We start from the raw sequence: 17,101 nt of genomic DNA on the forward strand, positions 1-17,101 counted from the left end.
ATTCAAACAACCCTCAAACAGGTAGGTCATCCCTTTGCAATGAATCTAATGTGATAGTTTAGAGGTATTTTTTAAGTGTTTCCTGAAAAACGGTTTCGATGCCCTTGAACCTTTCTACTTTCTCTATAATTTATATTCCTCCTTTGTGTACCTACCACTGTCCCATAGCAAAGTGCCTATATAATAACTACTGGCAGATCACACACAAATTTCTATTTTTATTTCTTTTTTTTTTTAATTAGTTTTGGGACTGTTTGATTGATGTAATTGAACAAATGATTTAATTTGGAATTTAAACATTTTTCACTGATGAAAGCCGAAATGTGAGGATGTAAGTGAAAGTGCCGTACTTCAAACTCGATCAATTTTGAGTTACTTTTTCACGAAACAATCAACAGAAAGTTGCACAGAGAAGATTTATAAATTCTGTAAGGGCATAAGGGAGGCTGCTGCTGCTCCCGTTCTCCCCTGTTCCAGTAGGATTCTTCTTACAAAGTATAAGTGGCTGTTAGGGGGGAGTCCTGCTGGGCCATGTTGTCCCTGTGCTGCAGATATTGCAGGACGAAGCCGGCATTGGCGGGCAGGCCATTGCGCAGTTGCTTTCCTATTTGAAGGATCCTTTTTTCTTTGGTGCAGTCAGCGGTCCAGAGCGCAATCTTGTCGCTCTTCGGGCGGATGTTGACCACAGCGCCACAGAGGTCGATGCTGTGCTCGCAGTTCTCGCCTATCAGGGAAAGCAGGCAGTACTCCCAGAAGAAGTTCATTTCAGCGGTGGCACTCTTGGGAAAGCTGACAATCCATCGGCCCCCGTTAACGTTCGCCTCGTCCTCCCACATGGGGCGAATGCCGTCCTTGAACAGACAATAATCACTCCCGACCTTAATTTGCGATGGCGTCTTGATGTGATGGTAGAGACTCCAAAAGTTCTCCACGGTATTAAAGCTCGTTATCTGGTGCAGCGTCTCCTCCCAGGTCTTGGCGCGATCGGGCTCCACATACCACATGGTCCATTCGTGGTTCAAGGGGTGCTGAGGTAGCGACACCTCCTCCACTGGGTGCTCGTCTTCTGGACAGCCACCAGTCCTCTCCTGGTCGCCTTCGCTGGGATCAACTTGAGGCTCAGTCTCGGAATCTGTTTCCCCGTGCTCTGAAGTGGAGGTGCTAATGCGTTTCAGCACAGGGGTTCTCATCTGAATTAACGTCTTGGGTTTGCCCTTGGCGGTCACTGGGGATGCAACTGGGGGTGCAACTGGGGATGCAACTGGGGATGCAACTGGGGATGCAACTGGGGATGCAACTGGGGATGCAACTGGGGATGCAACTGGGGATGCAACTGGGGATGCAACTGGGGATGCAACTGGGGATGCAACTGGGGATGCAACTGGGAATGCAACTGGGGATCCAACTGGAAATGCAACTGGGAATGCAATTTGAGATCCAACTGAGAATGCAACTGGGAATGCAACTGGGTATGCAACTGGGAATGCAACTAGAGATGCAAATGGTGGTGAAACTGGGAATGTAACTGGTGGAACAACTGGTGGAACAACTGGTGATACAACTGGTGATGCAATTGGTGATGCAACTGGTGATGCAACTGGTGATGCAACTGGTGATGCAACTGGTGATGCAACTGGTGATGCAACTGGTGATGCAACTGGTGATGCAACTGGTGATGCAACTGGTGATGCAACTGGTGATGCAACTGGTGATGCAACTGGTGATGCAACTGGTGATGCAACTGGTGATGCAACTGGTGATGCAACTGGTGACGCAACTGGGGTACACTGCAGCTTCGGGCTCTGATTAATGCTGATGCTCCCTCTACCCTTTTTCTCCTTGGAGTTCCTTGAAGTGGGATCCATTGAGCCTGTACGCTGAACCATTGCGACAGCCTCATTCCAAGCCGGACTTTCGATCAAATTCCAAGACGATCGCGGTGGGGTCCTTCCGTTTTGTTGGGGAGCAGACGGCTGTACAGGGCTTTTCAACTCGAGCTGTGGCTCTCCCGAGTCTGCAATCCAAGGAGAACCGGCGACTGTCGTCCAGGCAGCCGTCGGCATTGAGACTCCTTTGAGTTGAGCTGGCAGTGGGTTCTGTGCACATGGGGGATTCTTCGAGCCACACTTTAGACTCTCCTTACTGATAATGGGTTCTGCATTCTGGTTGCATTGCCTGGCAACCACGTTCCAGGATGGACACTGGGACGAGGACACATCAGTCGTCCGAGTTGCGGGTTGTGCCGCCGGTGACGAAGATCTTGTATCCTCACGGAGAATAATCTGGGGCAGTGTCGGCGCTGCAGTCGTCATTTGGGGCACTGCTGAGACAATGGTACGCTGCAGCGGCGCCTCTGGGGTCGGAGGGGGACAGTTCCAAGAGCCTCCCGCAACCACGTTCCAAGGCGCACTCTGGATTGGGGTCATAAGCTGGGGTACGCCTTTGCGGTGACTCTTTTTGGCAGAAACCTTCAATGTATTCTCCTTTGGGGAAGACTTGCGACCCCGGCCCCGATTGTTCGTAAACTTCACATGAACATTCCAGTCATCTTGTGGCGGCACGCGCGGCCGATCCACACCATCCCGCTGAGCGGGGGTCTTTGGCTTGACCACTTCCAAGGAACGCCTGTGCAAGGGGATGGTTGGGATGATCAACTGTGGCTGAGTTGATGGTACAGAGGTCTTGATGACGCTTCTTGGAGCTGTATTTGCGGTGATAGAGCTGTTCTGTGTGTGCGACGTTCCAGATAAATTCCCCTTCGATAGATTCGTCTTCGGCAAAGGACTGCGCACGGTTTTAGTCTTATCAGAGACACCACATCTTGTTAAAATTGGCGTCTTTAGCAGCTCGGAAGATTTCTTTGACAGCCCTGGACTCGGACTGGCTTCTGGAGCCTTTTTCGGTGATCGTTTCTTTTTAGAGCTGCCACATCTTTTTAAAATCGTCCTTAGCTGTGGACCGACATCTGGATTATCGTTTGGTGGGGAAGAATTATTCAACCTCGTCAGAACAGACGAACTATTTCCATCAGAGTCTTGACATCTTTTTAAAGTTGGTATGTTGGAGGAACTCTGTGAGTCAGTTGGACCGGCATTTGAAATCTTCAGTGGATATGGTGTCTGGTTGACACTCCTGACGAGGATACCCTTCAATGGTGCCGTAGTTTTAGGCATCATTGTGTGTTGCTTCTTTGCTGTGGTACCCTGACTATCGCCTCCGGACCCCATTGTGGATATACCCTGGGGCTTACTGTCATTGTTGTTAAATTTATCGGATTTTTTTTCATGAGTAAATTTCCGGGTGGAATCGCCAGCGGATCCTTGTGCGAAATTATCCTGGTTGGAGGCTACATCCGATGATTGGATGGCGGCAGCTGCCTCGTTCTGGTGCCCTTGATCCACGGTTGCTTCTGTGTCTGTTGTTGTTAATCGCTTCCGTATAATTGTGTGTCGATAGATTTGCATATCGGGTCGGCTTGAATACATTGCGCACGGAATGGCGCGAGTGTGCTCTGGCCGGAACAGAGAAAGAGAGAGACGATGAAAGAACGATTTCGAAAATTTTTTGCGAGAAGAGGTGCGGTTTCAGAGAAGCAGGACAAGCCCTGACAATGGCTCTTACCTTTAGTGAATAGCACTACTCAAATTACTGTTGATACGAAGAATGAAATAATTCGTTTAAGGAATTTCTATATTTCACACGCGTTACAGTTTTTCCGTTTTATTTTATATTTAAACTAAACATTAAAATCGAGCACTGATACTGGTTTCGTTTCTATCGATGTTTCAAAGTGAAGCTCCACTTTTGTACTGAATAAAATATACGAAAACCGACATGAGGTTACCAACATCAAAGTCTGAGGATATACTGATATCAAAAAACCGATGTTTATTTTCAATTCGTGGAAATTCGGTAAAATATTGATAGATGTATTTTTCAGAGAACGTATGATCTTTAACTATGGACACTCGTTACTCGATACAAGTAACTCTTTACTAGTTACTAATAAGACGTAATAGCTCATTGCTCGCTAAATGGGAAACTAATAGCCTCAGAGATATTGATCGTACATACTATGTACATGTCAATATGTATCGATACCGCTGATCTCTCGTTACTCTTTACTGGTTACTACATCCTGCTCTCTCTGCTGGACATGGATGGGCACCGACATAAGTTCCTTACCCGCTCTTACGCCTGGAACGAAACGGAATGTGTGTGAAATTTTCTTTAAGTTCGCAGACCCCTCCGCACGAACAAGTTCCACTCGAGCTGCAAGCTGACCAGACCTCGACCCAAGGAACGTGTGCCAAGCAACTTGCCAGAACTACGGGAACAAATATTTACACAAACTCGGACTCGAGTGGAGGCGACACCACACCACACAAACACACACACACATACACACACACACACACACACACACACACACAAACACACACAAACAAACAAACACTCCCGTACCCCCGTACCCGCATCAGCAGTTGATGGAGGAACAGGGCAACACATCACGCATTTCTTATTAGCCTGCCCTTTGGGAACGCCTGGACGAAGTTGTGCTCGAAACTTATTACGGTTCGAATGAAACGGAACCGAATATCGGGCATAAGAGGGAAGTAAACGCCTACAAACCGATACTGGAGATACTCTTTCTAAGGGAACAGGAGAGTCATATTCAAGGAAGTAAGAATATCACCCCAAAACTAAAGATTGGCTCAAGCCGAAGAAGCGCAGACATCTTCCCAGCCGATCGACAGTGGGGAGCTGCTGCAGGACGCGCGACGCGTTTAATGGCTGCTTACATACACAAAAGGATAAACATTACAAGCTTAAGAGATAGAGAACATAGTAGGTTCGACTCGACAGAGGCTTTGACATCCTTCAATCTTCAATATTTGAAAAACTATTGCGAAACAAACGGTCTGTCTTTTTCCCGTGTACCTCTACCTGCGGGAGTGCATTGAGAGCCCAAAACTTTAACTAATGGCAACATTTTTTGTTTGTTCGAGTCGAATGTCATTGAGCCAGAACCGAAGCCCCGCCAAAGCTAAGGAGCAAACTTTCATTTGGCTCCGGCTGTCATAAGTTTAAATGGGGTCCGGGTCCGCCGGATGGGTGATGGGTGGTTCGGTGTTCAAATTGGAGTCCCCGGAATGAATGAAAAATATCAAATTCAGAGTCGGAGCCATAGCTATAGCCATAGCGTGGTTGGCGAAGCGTAGCAAATATTTGACCAGGTCTGTGTGGCATCTCTTGGCCATATCCCCTTTGACCTGAGCATCTATGTCTCTTCCAGCCGATCCACACACTTAACACTTAACGTGGCCATAAACAGCACAGAAAGAAAGGGTCGGAGACGCTTGAACCAGGACGAGTATAACAAATGCTAAAACATTGCACAGCGGACTGGACGGGACGGAACGGGACGGGACGGAACGGGACGCGACGGAAAGGAACAGCTTGTGCCAGATTTGCCTTTTTAAAAAGCGCTCAGGGGCACTCCCAGCCCATTCCCACTCTGCCCCCCTATACTTATACTCTCGGCACATTTACAAATGCGCTTTTAACTTAAATGACAGTCCAAGGGGAAACAAGACAGCAGGCGGGACGGGGGCAAAAAAGGGGGTCCAAAGCTGAAACAGAAACAGAAGCCAGAGCTCCCCCTCTTGGCCATGATTCTGGTTCTCCTGCTTCTGGCATCTTGGCTGCCACTGAGAAAAACGCATTGCAATTTTTTACACCCACCCTCTGCCAGCCAAGTGGGAAGTGCCAACCCCCCCTTTGGTAGTACAGCCATTTGATGTAAATATTGTATTAGTCGGGGCCAAAGTGTTGAGTAAATTTATTGGCAGCCCATAAATCGCTCTCTCTTTCGCCCCCTCTGGGGTTTTCTCTGGCCTCTCTGGGTACTAGATTCTGCTGTTCGGCTTCCTTGGGATTGTGAATGAAAAATTAAGCACTTGAAAGGTAAATGTATGCCGGAAGGAGGTGGCATTTCTCAGGTACTATTCCGTATGAATCGTTGCTGCTTCAGTGGCATTTCAATTCAAAGTTTTCATTTTGGGGCTTCACTTCCCGTGACCAAAATCAGTAAAAAAATCCAAAAAAAATATATGATGAAAATGCAAAAATGTTGTTGCCCAGACCCTGCCTCCTCTCTTTACCCGACCATCCTCCGTTTCGGCAGCCATGCCAATTTTAATTAACAAAAAACATGGCCAACTCCGTGTTGCCTTCTGCACTGTGTGTGTCTGTGTCCAGGTTCTGTTCTGTTTTGTTTAGTTTAGGTAGTTTTGTTTTGTTAGTTTGAACTTTGCTTCTTTTTTCTTGAATTTTTGGTGGATGAACCAGGAGGAGGTAGAGCGCAGAGTAGAGTGATGGTGGATTCTGCCGCAGTAGCTGCTTGTTTCGATCCATTCAATTACAGTGTGGGAAAACCGCTGTATACTTTCGGGGATCCCGAAAAAGAGCACCAAGATCGAGCTGATCGATCAAGAGAACATATTCTAAATTGCGCATCATTGTCAGGAGCTGTAAAATGTACTTTACTGAATGCCAAGGTTATCTCCTTACAGGTCACTCATCAGTCGACTCCTTTCCTCCCGTCCCACTGCTCCATCTCTCTCTCTCTCTGGGGGGACTTGCTTGCCACTGCGAATGCATTTGGTGACAGTTCTCTCTGACGCGGCGCCATTGTAGTTCTGGCTGTCGTTTCCGCTTCCGCGTTTGAGTCCGTTTTCGTACGCAGCATCACTTTTTGCTTTTTGCCGTTTGCCGTTTGCCTTTCGCGTTTTTTCTTTTTGCATTTCGCATTTCTGGCTTTCGCTTTTATCTCTTTTCTTTGTTTGCCGCTCAACTGCTGTTCAGCTATTCAAATATTTTCCTTAATCCAAACAACGCCCCATCCGCTATTCAATCCTCTCACCGCCACTCGCTGGATTAGTGTTAAAACATTTAATTATAAAATTGTGCTACTCTTCGCTCCTGGTGTTTCATCTGCTTTTTGTTGCTGTTTGTTTGACACTATAGAGGGTGTCACGAATACCTCATTACACTATTGTTTGTATATACTGTACACACATTCACTCCAAATGATGCGAATGTTTCTTACATTGTAATGCATTAGTGTACAAATTTTCCATAAGCGTACGTATTTTGGTATTTTAACAGGGAAATTTCAAAACACTATCGAGGTTTCTTCTCTGCAAACATATAATTTGGTCGGTATTTTCTTTAGCTTTGAACATTTATAGGAAAAAGTACCACCAATGCCTCCAGTTTGAAGGGAATGGCAAGTTTTTCAGTCACGCGTGAGCAGTGGAACGATGCTAGTGAAAATAATGTTCCCATAAGCGAACAGACTTCACTCTACGCGAGCGATTGTGTTGTTCCATTTGAAGTGAAAGCCAGATAGACAGTCACGCGTTAGCGTTGCTGTTTGAAGATCTCAGGCAAATCAGAGCACTCGATCATCGGCGTAAAAGGGTGCTCGGTATTTCGGTGCCCGAAACTAATATTCCTGTACGCTTCGCATAAATTGAATGACAACAACACTTTAGCTTGTTTGCTCATATCATTAATTTGCCATTTGGTCAAATAATAATGAATATTTCTCCTTCTTTTTTGCCAGTTTTTCCCCCGCGGTGGGTAATGGTCGTTTGCCTTTATCCATATATTCGTACACGTATGTATTTGTGTTTTGTATCATATTTGCATTTGGACTATGGTGCCAGTGGACCGAGTATATTCCATGGTATATAGTTTTTGTTTTTATTTTTAGTATGAAATGCAATTAATTAGAAGTGGATAATGTGTGCGTTTGTGTGTGTGTGTGTGTGCTTTTCCCTGCATGAAAATTAAATTAAATTAAATTCTATGTGCATTTTTAACGAGCTCTGGAATGCCACAAAAAGTAACGAGTATTCGAGAACTCGAATACCAAAAACATACAAAATCCATTCATCCGGGCATTCATCGAGCGAGCATTATGAAAGCGCATTAACGGGGACTGGCAGAACGGACAAACGGACAGATGGGCGGACAGTGCACGGACGGAGCATCAATTAAAATTGCTAAATCATGTCAAATATTTTAAGAGCTGTTAACGGTTTAACGCACACATTTTTTATGGACAGAATACATAGAAGGAGAGCACCAGAAACACGGGAAATATGTGTAATTGATACGACGTGAGTGGGGGAAACATGCCAATCGGAAGAGACGGAGAATGGCCAACATCCGCGCCCAACGAAGGTGCTGCCCCATCTGTTGCAACATCTGAGGCAGGAGCCAGGAATCGTGCAACTTGTTCGCTCGCATACAACAGAGGCGCAACCACGACTCGAAATGCTGTTAGAAGGTCTAACAGTAGAAATGGAAGCCTTGGAAGGAAAGGCTGTTTTTGGCTGCTTACTGTGGGACGGCAATGGTTTTGATACTGGATTTCCGCCAAATTGTCCACAATGTTAAAGAAAACAAAAAAACTTTTCGACATAGTTCGGTTCCCATTATATTTTCTATATTTTTAAAATGAAATAATTAAACCGATTGGCATGTTATTTCGTTAACTTTGATTTGAAATACTTTTAAAATCAGCAAAATTAATTTCTTTGGTATTTGTTGCTATTTTTATAACATTATTTATTATCTTATGTAGGAAAGATGAGTCTTGATAAAAGCTCTTCCACAAAGTCCCTCAAACAAATTCAAATATCTAAAATAAAATCCCAGAAAATTTTTCCAATCTCCTCTAACGATATATTTTGTAACAATTATTACAAAATTATTATTATTATGAAACAAACAAAAGAAAAGGGTATACGTTTAATAACTTTAAAAATAAACAGTCAATATTTAACATATTAGTATAGTTCGCAAAGTTTTTTAGTCTTGTGATCCAAGCTCAAGAACTACTTCTGTTTTTGGAAACGTAATGTCAGGTCATATTTTGGTAATATCTTTAAAACCGTACGTTTCTTGCTGAAAAAGGTCTTAATTGCTATGCAAATAGGAGCAAAACTTGTACAAATTTGACATATTCATTCTTTTTATTAACCTGTTGTGGTACCAACGTAACGTATCCGCAGAATGTAATGCCCATATCTATTTATACATATCTATTTCCATAGAATTTAATAGTGACTGTTTTGGGAGGAATTCAGTAGAAGTTCTCAAGTATCCAGGGCCCGATTGAAGCTCTTATTTTGTCTCAAAGAAGGGTGTTCAGATAGCTGATCGACGGAAAAGGGACTTATTGTATGACAGCCAGCGGCAGATATGAACATTTATTGCTAAGTATGCAAATAGTTACTACATAAATAGTGCTCCACTTCCACGCCGGTTGTTTGCCCAACTGTGCGCACTGACGTTGGAGAACTTGCGTCATCAGCTCCCCCGATTGTTCTATGACAAAGCTGCGCACAGTGGGGCATCAGCCGCAAAGAGGTGGCAAAAGTCAACAAATTTTGGATAAAATGATTCATTTTATTACTCATCTAATAGAGAACTTCCCAAAGCTTTTTAAAATAATAATCGGACCTTTAGCTGAGCAGATATGAGCCCTCAAAGTTGAAATTTGTTTGAGAGCGCAAAATTACATTCCACTTTTATTTACTGTAATCTATCTAACCATCTAATTTTTGGCCTTTTTTGAACTTTGATTTCCTTGTAAAAAATAGATCTCTAAATTTTCCTGAAATTTCTGTTGGTCTTTGAAAATCGCCTTTTCAAGGCACAAAAGCGCATCCAGCACTGAATGTATGTACACAAATGAATCTCTCATTCCGGATTTCATTCCGGATTCTGTCCCACGGCCTCCCGAAGAATCAACTCGTCCTCGAGGCGTCGCCGCTCCAGAGTTTCGGCCAATTGCCGCTCGTCGGGCAGGAAGCCGAGCCTTCGGTACCGCTCCTCGATTTGAGCCTGCAGCTGCGGCTGGAAGCGCCAGATGCTGGCATCTATGATAGGATCGATCAGCAGGGACTTGGTGTCCGGCTCGCGGTAGTGCTGCATCTGGGCAAACTCTATGGGCACCGACTTGGCTGCACAGCTGGCGGCCTCCGTGTGGTAAAAGGTAAAGTGGTTATGCAGCCCCACCGCAAAGCGCGTGTCGTGCAGGCACTTGGTGGCCGCCGCGCGATTGCAGTGCTCCCGCACCCGCTCCACATGCTGCAGCATGTAGAAGGAGCTCGAGAGGTTACGGTATACCTTGGGCCGCTCGGGATACCGCGGATAGTAGACATTCCGATAGCAGAAGCTCACCCACTCCTTGCAGCTCGCCGGCGTGGTGTTCCCGTAGTCCGGGGCGGCACGCGAGATCTCGATGAGCTCCGGCCAGGTGGTCCTGTTCCCCAGGGGCATGATCACCTCATCGATGTCAAAGACACCGATGTAGTCGTACTTGTACATGTTCCGGTAGAAGCAGTCGTTGTAGGGTATCATTTCGTTGAGGATGCGATTGAAGCCGTCCGCCTCCATGGCGTAGTGATGGAAGTGGGGCGGAGCATGTGGTTCCCCGCGGCCGAGGGACATGGGCCGCAGCTCAACGAATCCCGGGCTGTTCTTCACGTAGTCACGCACCACACGCGTCATATTTGGGTGCATCTGGGCATCGTAGAGAACCACTTTGTGGACACCCAGGGAGCGCATCAACTCCAGCCACTCAATCAGCCGCCAGGACTTGTCTTCGTAGGGAAAGTCCATGGCCTTGACGCACACCGCAAAGCGAAGTGGGGGCTCCTCGATGTCCTCCTCCCGCCCAGTGGGAGTTGATACTTTAGATCCGTTTCCAGGCTGTGATTCGGATGCGGGTAGCTGCTCCACCGCGTCCACCTCATAGACCACGCGCAGCAGGTTCCTGGCCCGATCGCAGTGATCGGCCACCAGGGACACCATCTGTGGCACCTCCCAGCGATGCCTGCCCTCGGGCAGGCGGCAGCCCATGAAGGTGGGATAGTAGCGGCGCGGCGCATGGCCAAAGGGCCACATCACCTTGTGTTCTGTGACGGGCACAATCACCGGCCTGTCCCGGTCCTCCATCCAGAACTGGCAGTAGGTCGCGGGGTACTTGAAGCTTTTGTCGTCGTGCTGGTTGATCATCGTCAGCAGGCGGACGAGTGGAGCCTCGGGCACCGCCTCACGGTCGTCGTAGTAGGCCCCGTAGATGTAGTACGTGAGATTCTCGGCCTGTGCCCGCTGCCAGTAGGTGTTGTGGAAATCGATGTTCATCAGATCCGGCGCCGGGCCACAATCTACGCGGCCTGCTGGTCGCCTCTGTCGCTGCAGGAGCTCCTCCAGGGGGAAAGAGGGCATCTCCTGGCGTATCCAGCGCAGACGCTGCTCCATGCTGGGCACTACAGACTGGGATTTATAGACTTATAGATGGAGAGAAGCTACCGCTACTTACTCTCCCTTCGATCCACCAGCAGCTGGTCGAAGATGTCGACCATACGGCGGGACTGTGACTGGGACTGGGATAGTCCTGCCGTTAGCTTGGATACACCCTCATAGCTGCGCCAGTAGAGGACCACCAGGAAGATCAGCTTCAGCAGAATGATCACGAAAAGCACTCGAAAAAGACGCGTATATGTCGAAGACATTTCGGCTGACGGAACGTTCTACCCTGGAACGTTATACTGCCTCAACCTCCGACCAAACTGTGAAAGCGTGTTGCCCACAGGGTGGCACTTTTGCTTTAGCTCCAGCTTCAGCCTCAGCCTCAACATCTGTCCCTTTGTCTGTTTCTATTTATGTTTATTCTTGTTTAAAGTTTAACAATGTTCGGTTTAACTTCGGGAAAACGATAAATGTTAAATAAGTATTGTATTCGAACTGACTAAGGGGGGCGGGTCGAGCAGCATAAATATTATAATTACATATTATTATTAAACTAAATTCGTACTATTACTATTATATGTTACTATTATATTATATAATTGCACGGGCGATTCGGTTCGAAGTTAGTTTTTCGCTGATCGTCATGGCAGTAAATCGAAATGTTCTTGAACTTAAATTCTTATGCTTTTGCTCCCCAATAAATTTGTATAATAAATATCGCTCCGACGAAAGAGAATATAGATGGGATTTTTGGTTGAAAATCCTGAGGACGGAGGTGGTAGGAGCAAGATATAAATTTAACGACTATTACAGAAAAGAATTTTTATGGTAAGTCCTAACGAACCGCAACAAGGACACCACCAATATTTATCAATAAGATTTTCAGAGTTAGAATAAGCAATTATGTCTGCCTCAAAAAATTCACTTTAATTAACCCAATTATCTCGCCGCACAAACCACGCACATTCTGATAGGTTATCTTAAGAGGGAGGTGAGAGTTTATTTTTTTGAGATAGAAGGTAAAGCGGACGGAAATGGAGATGGGTATCCTTCCACCCACTCGAAGTTCAGCGTTGCTGGGCCGATTATTAAAAATGAGGTACTAGAATTTTACGTTTACCTTAAAATTAAATGTAGCAACTACAAGGCCAGAGGAGTTGTCAATTTTAAGTTTAGAAAAGGGGCAATCTTCAACCAGAACATACGTATCCGATGCCATAGGATGAGAAACGAATATAGATCAATGAGTCAAAGAGTCGATGGAGGATGAGCAGATGAGCGGATGCGTCGGCGGATTCGATAATGGCCACAGAAACGCCAGCAACGGCATCGACGTTGTCTACACATATGAAACCACTGTCTGACGATGGTACCGTTTTTGCTCAAGAGGCAGCGGGAGAGTCAACGTTATTATTATTGGGCAAACTATTGTCAACCTTCTATCTCTTTGAAGACTCAGTTTAAGCGTTAAAGTTTTTAGAATTGAGAGAAACTTATCCTGTAACAGCCGGAACTCGTTGTACAAAAATAAGAATAATAAAAATGAAAAAAAAATAAGAGATGAAAAGCGGAGGTGTCAAGCGCGGTGCGTGTGTGTTAGAGAAAAGGTAGAGGGTAAATAAAACCAGAGAACGGCTCAGAGAGAGTGCAGCGCAAAAGCAACGTCACATTTAGCAACGACATGCCCGCTGCAAAGAAGAATGTTCGGAGATGGCAAGAACGCACACAAGAATTGAAATTAGAAATATGTAAATACACAAAAACAAGCTTACGGCGTACGGCGTGATAGCGGAAAAATGCGCCATCGCACTGTGGGGTAAAAGCCAACAATTTCATTCTAAAAACAGGGCTAGACGTCTAGAAATGTTGTACAAATGATAGTTGGATTAAAGTTGAATTTCGAAAAGTCTATTGAACCACGCCTTCCTCCCGCCCCATACCACAAAAAATAAATGAATGTCGAATTTATAATACAAAATGGACTCAAATGTTTAACATATTTATGTTAAAAAAGCTTTAAACTTACAAAAAATATATATTTCTATGCTATTTGTTTTAGCATATACATATGTACATGTATTGTATATTTATAAATTTATTAATATGCAGTTGGTTTGCCGCAACATTCTTAATTTTCGTCATCTAAAGAAATAAATTCGTGATCGTCTTCTTCTCCATTATAATACTGATCTCTGGATTTATAAAATTCTGCATCCGGAACTTCAAGAAGATCAATCCAATTTGTTGCGTCTGAGCAAATATCTAGAGCTTCTATCTAATTCTAATTACGGCTGGTCTTCATATATGTTTTGATTCGGCAACTTGAAGATACGAAGGGAAAACTTCACAAACTATTAATATAATTTAGTTATATAATATACATATATATACATAATAAATATAATTTTCAATAAAGAATGCTAATGTATGATCAGCACTCGACATTTTTGTGTAAAGGTGTGACGTTGACTGCGCTTGTCCTGAAGCCAGCTCAGATGATAATATCCTAATATCCTACATATTTTAGCTGCTTCCGACCTTTATAATTTCTTGCTTCTAAATAGAAACAACCATGTTATATGCAACCACCGTGAGTGATTTGATTTGAATCGCTCGAACATGCGATCCAAGAATAATGTGGCTAAATTTCTTTGACTTTGCAATCATTTGGTCTTCAGTCAGACAGTTTTCGTCGATATTTTCAAAATATCGCCTGCTTCGCGTGTGTCTTTGCTCCAAATCTCAAGCAGCGCTGCAAGAGTAAACTCATAAACTCCTGCGTTATGTAGTTTTTTTCCGGTAAGGGGGAAAAAAGCATTTATACCATTTGATTTGATATATTAATTTGATAAAAACAGTTAACTTGAATCTTGCCAAATCGTTTTGCTGTATACAGCCGATCGATCGGTTCAAACCCCTGTGTTTGCGTAAAGAACACACTTACTTTCAATTACTTTTCAAAGTTTGTATGAAGAGCGAAGTCAAGCACGACTGTCAAAAAGTCTTTACATTATTTGATAAAGGTGTTTTCCATTATGACTTTCGATTTCGTTGGATACCTGAGACCGAAGGCTGATCTACTATAATGGAGCAGATCTTACAGAAATGGGTTCGTTAGTATCTCAATGGTATCCATGGCAAGATCAGCTCCAGTATTTGTTCAACTTGCGGGAAAACGGAACAGATAAAGCGAGAAGCAAACAAAAATAGAGTCAGAGCCAGTGAAAGAAATACAGTTAGAGCCAAAAACTGTGACAGAAATGGAGCCAGCAACAGAAACAGTTCGGGCTAGAGAACCATCCAAGCAGAACATGGCATAAGTTCTTAGAATAACAAAAACAAGAGACAGACCCATTCCTATTCCCAATGCCATTCCACTGGATGTGTAGATGTGCCCCAACATGAGGCTCCGGCTCCATCTGAGGCTGTTGTCCTTGTCGCTGTCGTGGTCGCTGTGGCTGATGCAAGGATCCCACACACACACAAACACAAAAGGCGCCGCAAGGTGTGCAACAGACACCAAAAGAAAAACCAAAATACAAGCAACGGCGAGCGGGGAGTGGGCCGGTCCTGAGGTGAGGTCTGAGTGCACACGAAAACGCACCTGAGCGCAAATGAATGATGATGATGTTGCCGCAGCCGCAGCCATATACCCATAGTGCCGCCGCTGCACAGTGGGAAAAGAGCTAATCTATCGGAATTAAAGTCATAGCTTCTTAAATAATAAATATGTACTTTTACATTTTTTTTTTCGTTTAATGCTACTAATGTAGACAATTTTTGGGAGAATATATTTGTTTTTAATTTTTATTATTCAGTTAAAAATTAATGACGCATATATATATTTTTTTATTTATTCTTTGATGACAGTAAACATTTAAAAAAGGTATTTTAATTTAAAATATGAATAGTTAAAACAATAATTATTCCGAGTCTGAACTTGAAAATTAGCTGCTGTAAAAAGATCCCGTTAGTTCCGATCTTAACCAAAAAATGTAAAAAAAAAAAGTTGAATCCAGGTGAATTTTAAAAGTTTCACTCCACGAAAGTCTACCAGGAGTTTTTGACTGAGTTACTTACGATTGCAAGATTATATCACGATTTTCCCACAAAGAAAATACACAGACTATATTGTTTAAATTTATACATATATACCTTAATGTTTATAAAAAGCAAAAAAACTATAAGGATTGGAACATTTTTGGTCACTTTCAAGCCAAATCGGTTGAGTGTAGAATGCTTTACAGCTCACCGAATATCAATCAAATATTTTTAAAGAAAATGTCGATAGCCTAAAGAGTGTATTGGTAATCAAATTTAAACACAAGTTTGAAGCTTTTTCGAATTAAAAATTCGACTTTCACTCCGCTAGTTTGGCTGTTTTACCCACTGTGCCCTAGAGTCTGGGACAGTGCCACAAAAAGGAGTTCCACCAATCAAAAATGTCTCGTGGCAGAAAGTTTGCGCTCTTTTGTGTAACTTCTACAGTTGCACCCACTGTGGGTCTCTCGGCACATTGTCAGAAGTTGTGTTTGTTGCACAGGTTTTTCCACGGCTACTGCCACATATATGGCACAACCTTTCGCTTAAGCAAATTGCCAGGGTTCTTGCGCAATCCTCTTCCTGCTGCTCCTTCTGTTGCTACTCCTCCTGATGCTCCTTCTTGTCCAGGCTCTGTTCCTGTTTCTGGCTCTAGTTTCCTCCTTGCGGCCAGTGAAAGTCGCTTGCAGGCTGCTGCTTGGTTACTTGGTTGCCGCCCTGTTGCATTTCACTTAAAATGCTTTTAACCAAAACATTAAGCAGCTGGTGTCACATTATATCAGGAGCAAGACGAGGCAGTGGCAGTGTAGCTGATGCAGAGGCAAGGCTTAGTTAGCCCCGGAGTCAGCAAAGAGCAACAGGAACAGGACTGGAAATTTATGGCCTGAATTAACCCAAGCCAAAACTCCCAACCCTATCGCTATCCCCCATCCCCATCCCCATCCCCATGCCCATCCCCATTATAGAGATGATGAGTTGCTGCTCCACTGAAGAGGAGTCTCCTCTAATGAGTTGAATTATTTCACCGTCTGGCTGGGGGAGAAGGTGAAGAAGCCGCTCCGTGACTCCTGAAGAAGGGGAATCCATATGTATATGACTGACTCCTTAAGAGGGAGCTCTGTGATCTGGAATGCCTTTAAAAGAAGAGCTCCACTCAGATGAGTGAACAAAGAAGGAGGCTCTGCTCAATAGCTCAAAGTACTGCCAAAGAAAGGTACTACTCACCATGTCTCCATGTCAATGCGCTCTCAAATGCCTAATCCCAAAGAAGACTTTCAACAGCACAGGCACATATGCATTTTGATTCCCTTGATGTGCATCTGCAAGGGTTTCCCATGCCATTCTCCTGATTAGAGCCCACTAGATGTAAGCTTCTTATGGGATTCCCCTTCTACCATTTCCCCATTTGTTGCCCAATGAAGGTGAAGCCGGTGACGACTAATTTTCATTTAATTTAAAATGCTAAATTCAAATAGTAGGGCGATTTCTTGCCCTGGCGCAAACACAATACCACATCAAACAGCCAGCCCATTCAGCCATCAGTCAATCAATCAATCATTCGTTCGGTAAGGCAAGACCCAAAACAAATTTCATTTCGTTGCAGCTTGACCCCTGACTGTCCTGGACACTGGCCTGGACTGGTTTAATGGATGGATTTCCCGACTGGTTGAATGGGTGCACCTTCATTTGCCCTATTTGTTTATTAAAATTAAATTTTGCATAATAA

General features: G+C 44.4%; 2 protein-coding genes across 2 annotated transcripts; both read right to left on the reverse strand.

Moving 5' to 3' along the window:
• Positions 1–236: 236 nt before the first annotated feature.
• Positions 237–3,838, reverse strand: eIF4E7 (eukaryotic translation initiation factor 4E7). The gene is made up of 2 exons (XM_033383276.1): positions 3,622–3,838; positions 237–3,511 (listed from the first exon to the last, which is right to left on the reverse strand). The coding sequence occupies exon 2, from the start codon at positions 3,483–3,485 to the stop codon at positions 489–491; it is 2,997 nt and encodes a 998-aa protein (XP_033239167.1). The 5' UTR covers positions 3,486–3,511; positions 3,622–3,838; the 3' UTR covers positions 237–488.
• Positions 3,839–9,129: 5,291 nt separating this feature from the next.
• LOC6902096 (uncharacterized) lies at positions 9,130–11,791 on the reverse strand. The gene is made up of 2 exons (XM_002133591.3): positions 11,405–11,791; positions 9,130–11,351 (listed from the first exon to the last, which is right to left on the reverse strand). Exons 1-2 carry the CDS (start codon positions 11,595–11,597, stop codon positions 9,790–9,792), a joined length of 1,755 nt encoding a protein of 584 aa, XP_002133627.2. The 5' UTR covers positions 11,598–11,791; the 3' UTR covers positions 9,130–9,789.
• Positions 11,792–17,101: the final 5,310 nt, after the last annotated feature.

The sequence above is a fragment of the Drosophila pseudoobscura genome, chromosome X (genome assembly GCF_009870125.1).
Source record: "Drosophila pseudoobscura strain MV-25-SWS-2005 chromosome X, UCI_Dpse_MV25, whole genome shotgun sequence".
NCBI lineage: Eukaryota > Metazoa > Arthropoda > Insecta > Diptera > Drosophilidae > Drosophila > Drosophila pseudoobscura.

Excerpts from the sequence above, each read along its gene's own strand:
- eIF4E7 (XM_033383276.1), bottom strand. The coding sequence starts at position 3,485 with ATGTATTCAAGCCGACCCGATATGCAAATCTATCGACACACAATTATA.
- LOC6902096 (XM_002133591.3), bottom strand. The coding sequence starts at position 11,597 with ATGTCTTCGACATATACGCGTCTTTTTCGAGTGCTTTTCGTGATCATT. Across the intron at positions 11,352-11,404 it reads GCTGGTGGATCGAAGGGAGA|TGCCCAGCATGGAGCAGCGT; the intron begins GTAAGTAGCGGT and ends CCCAGTCTGTAG.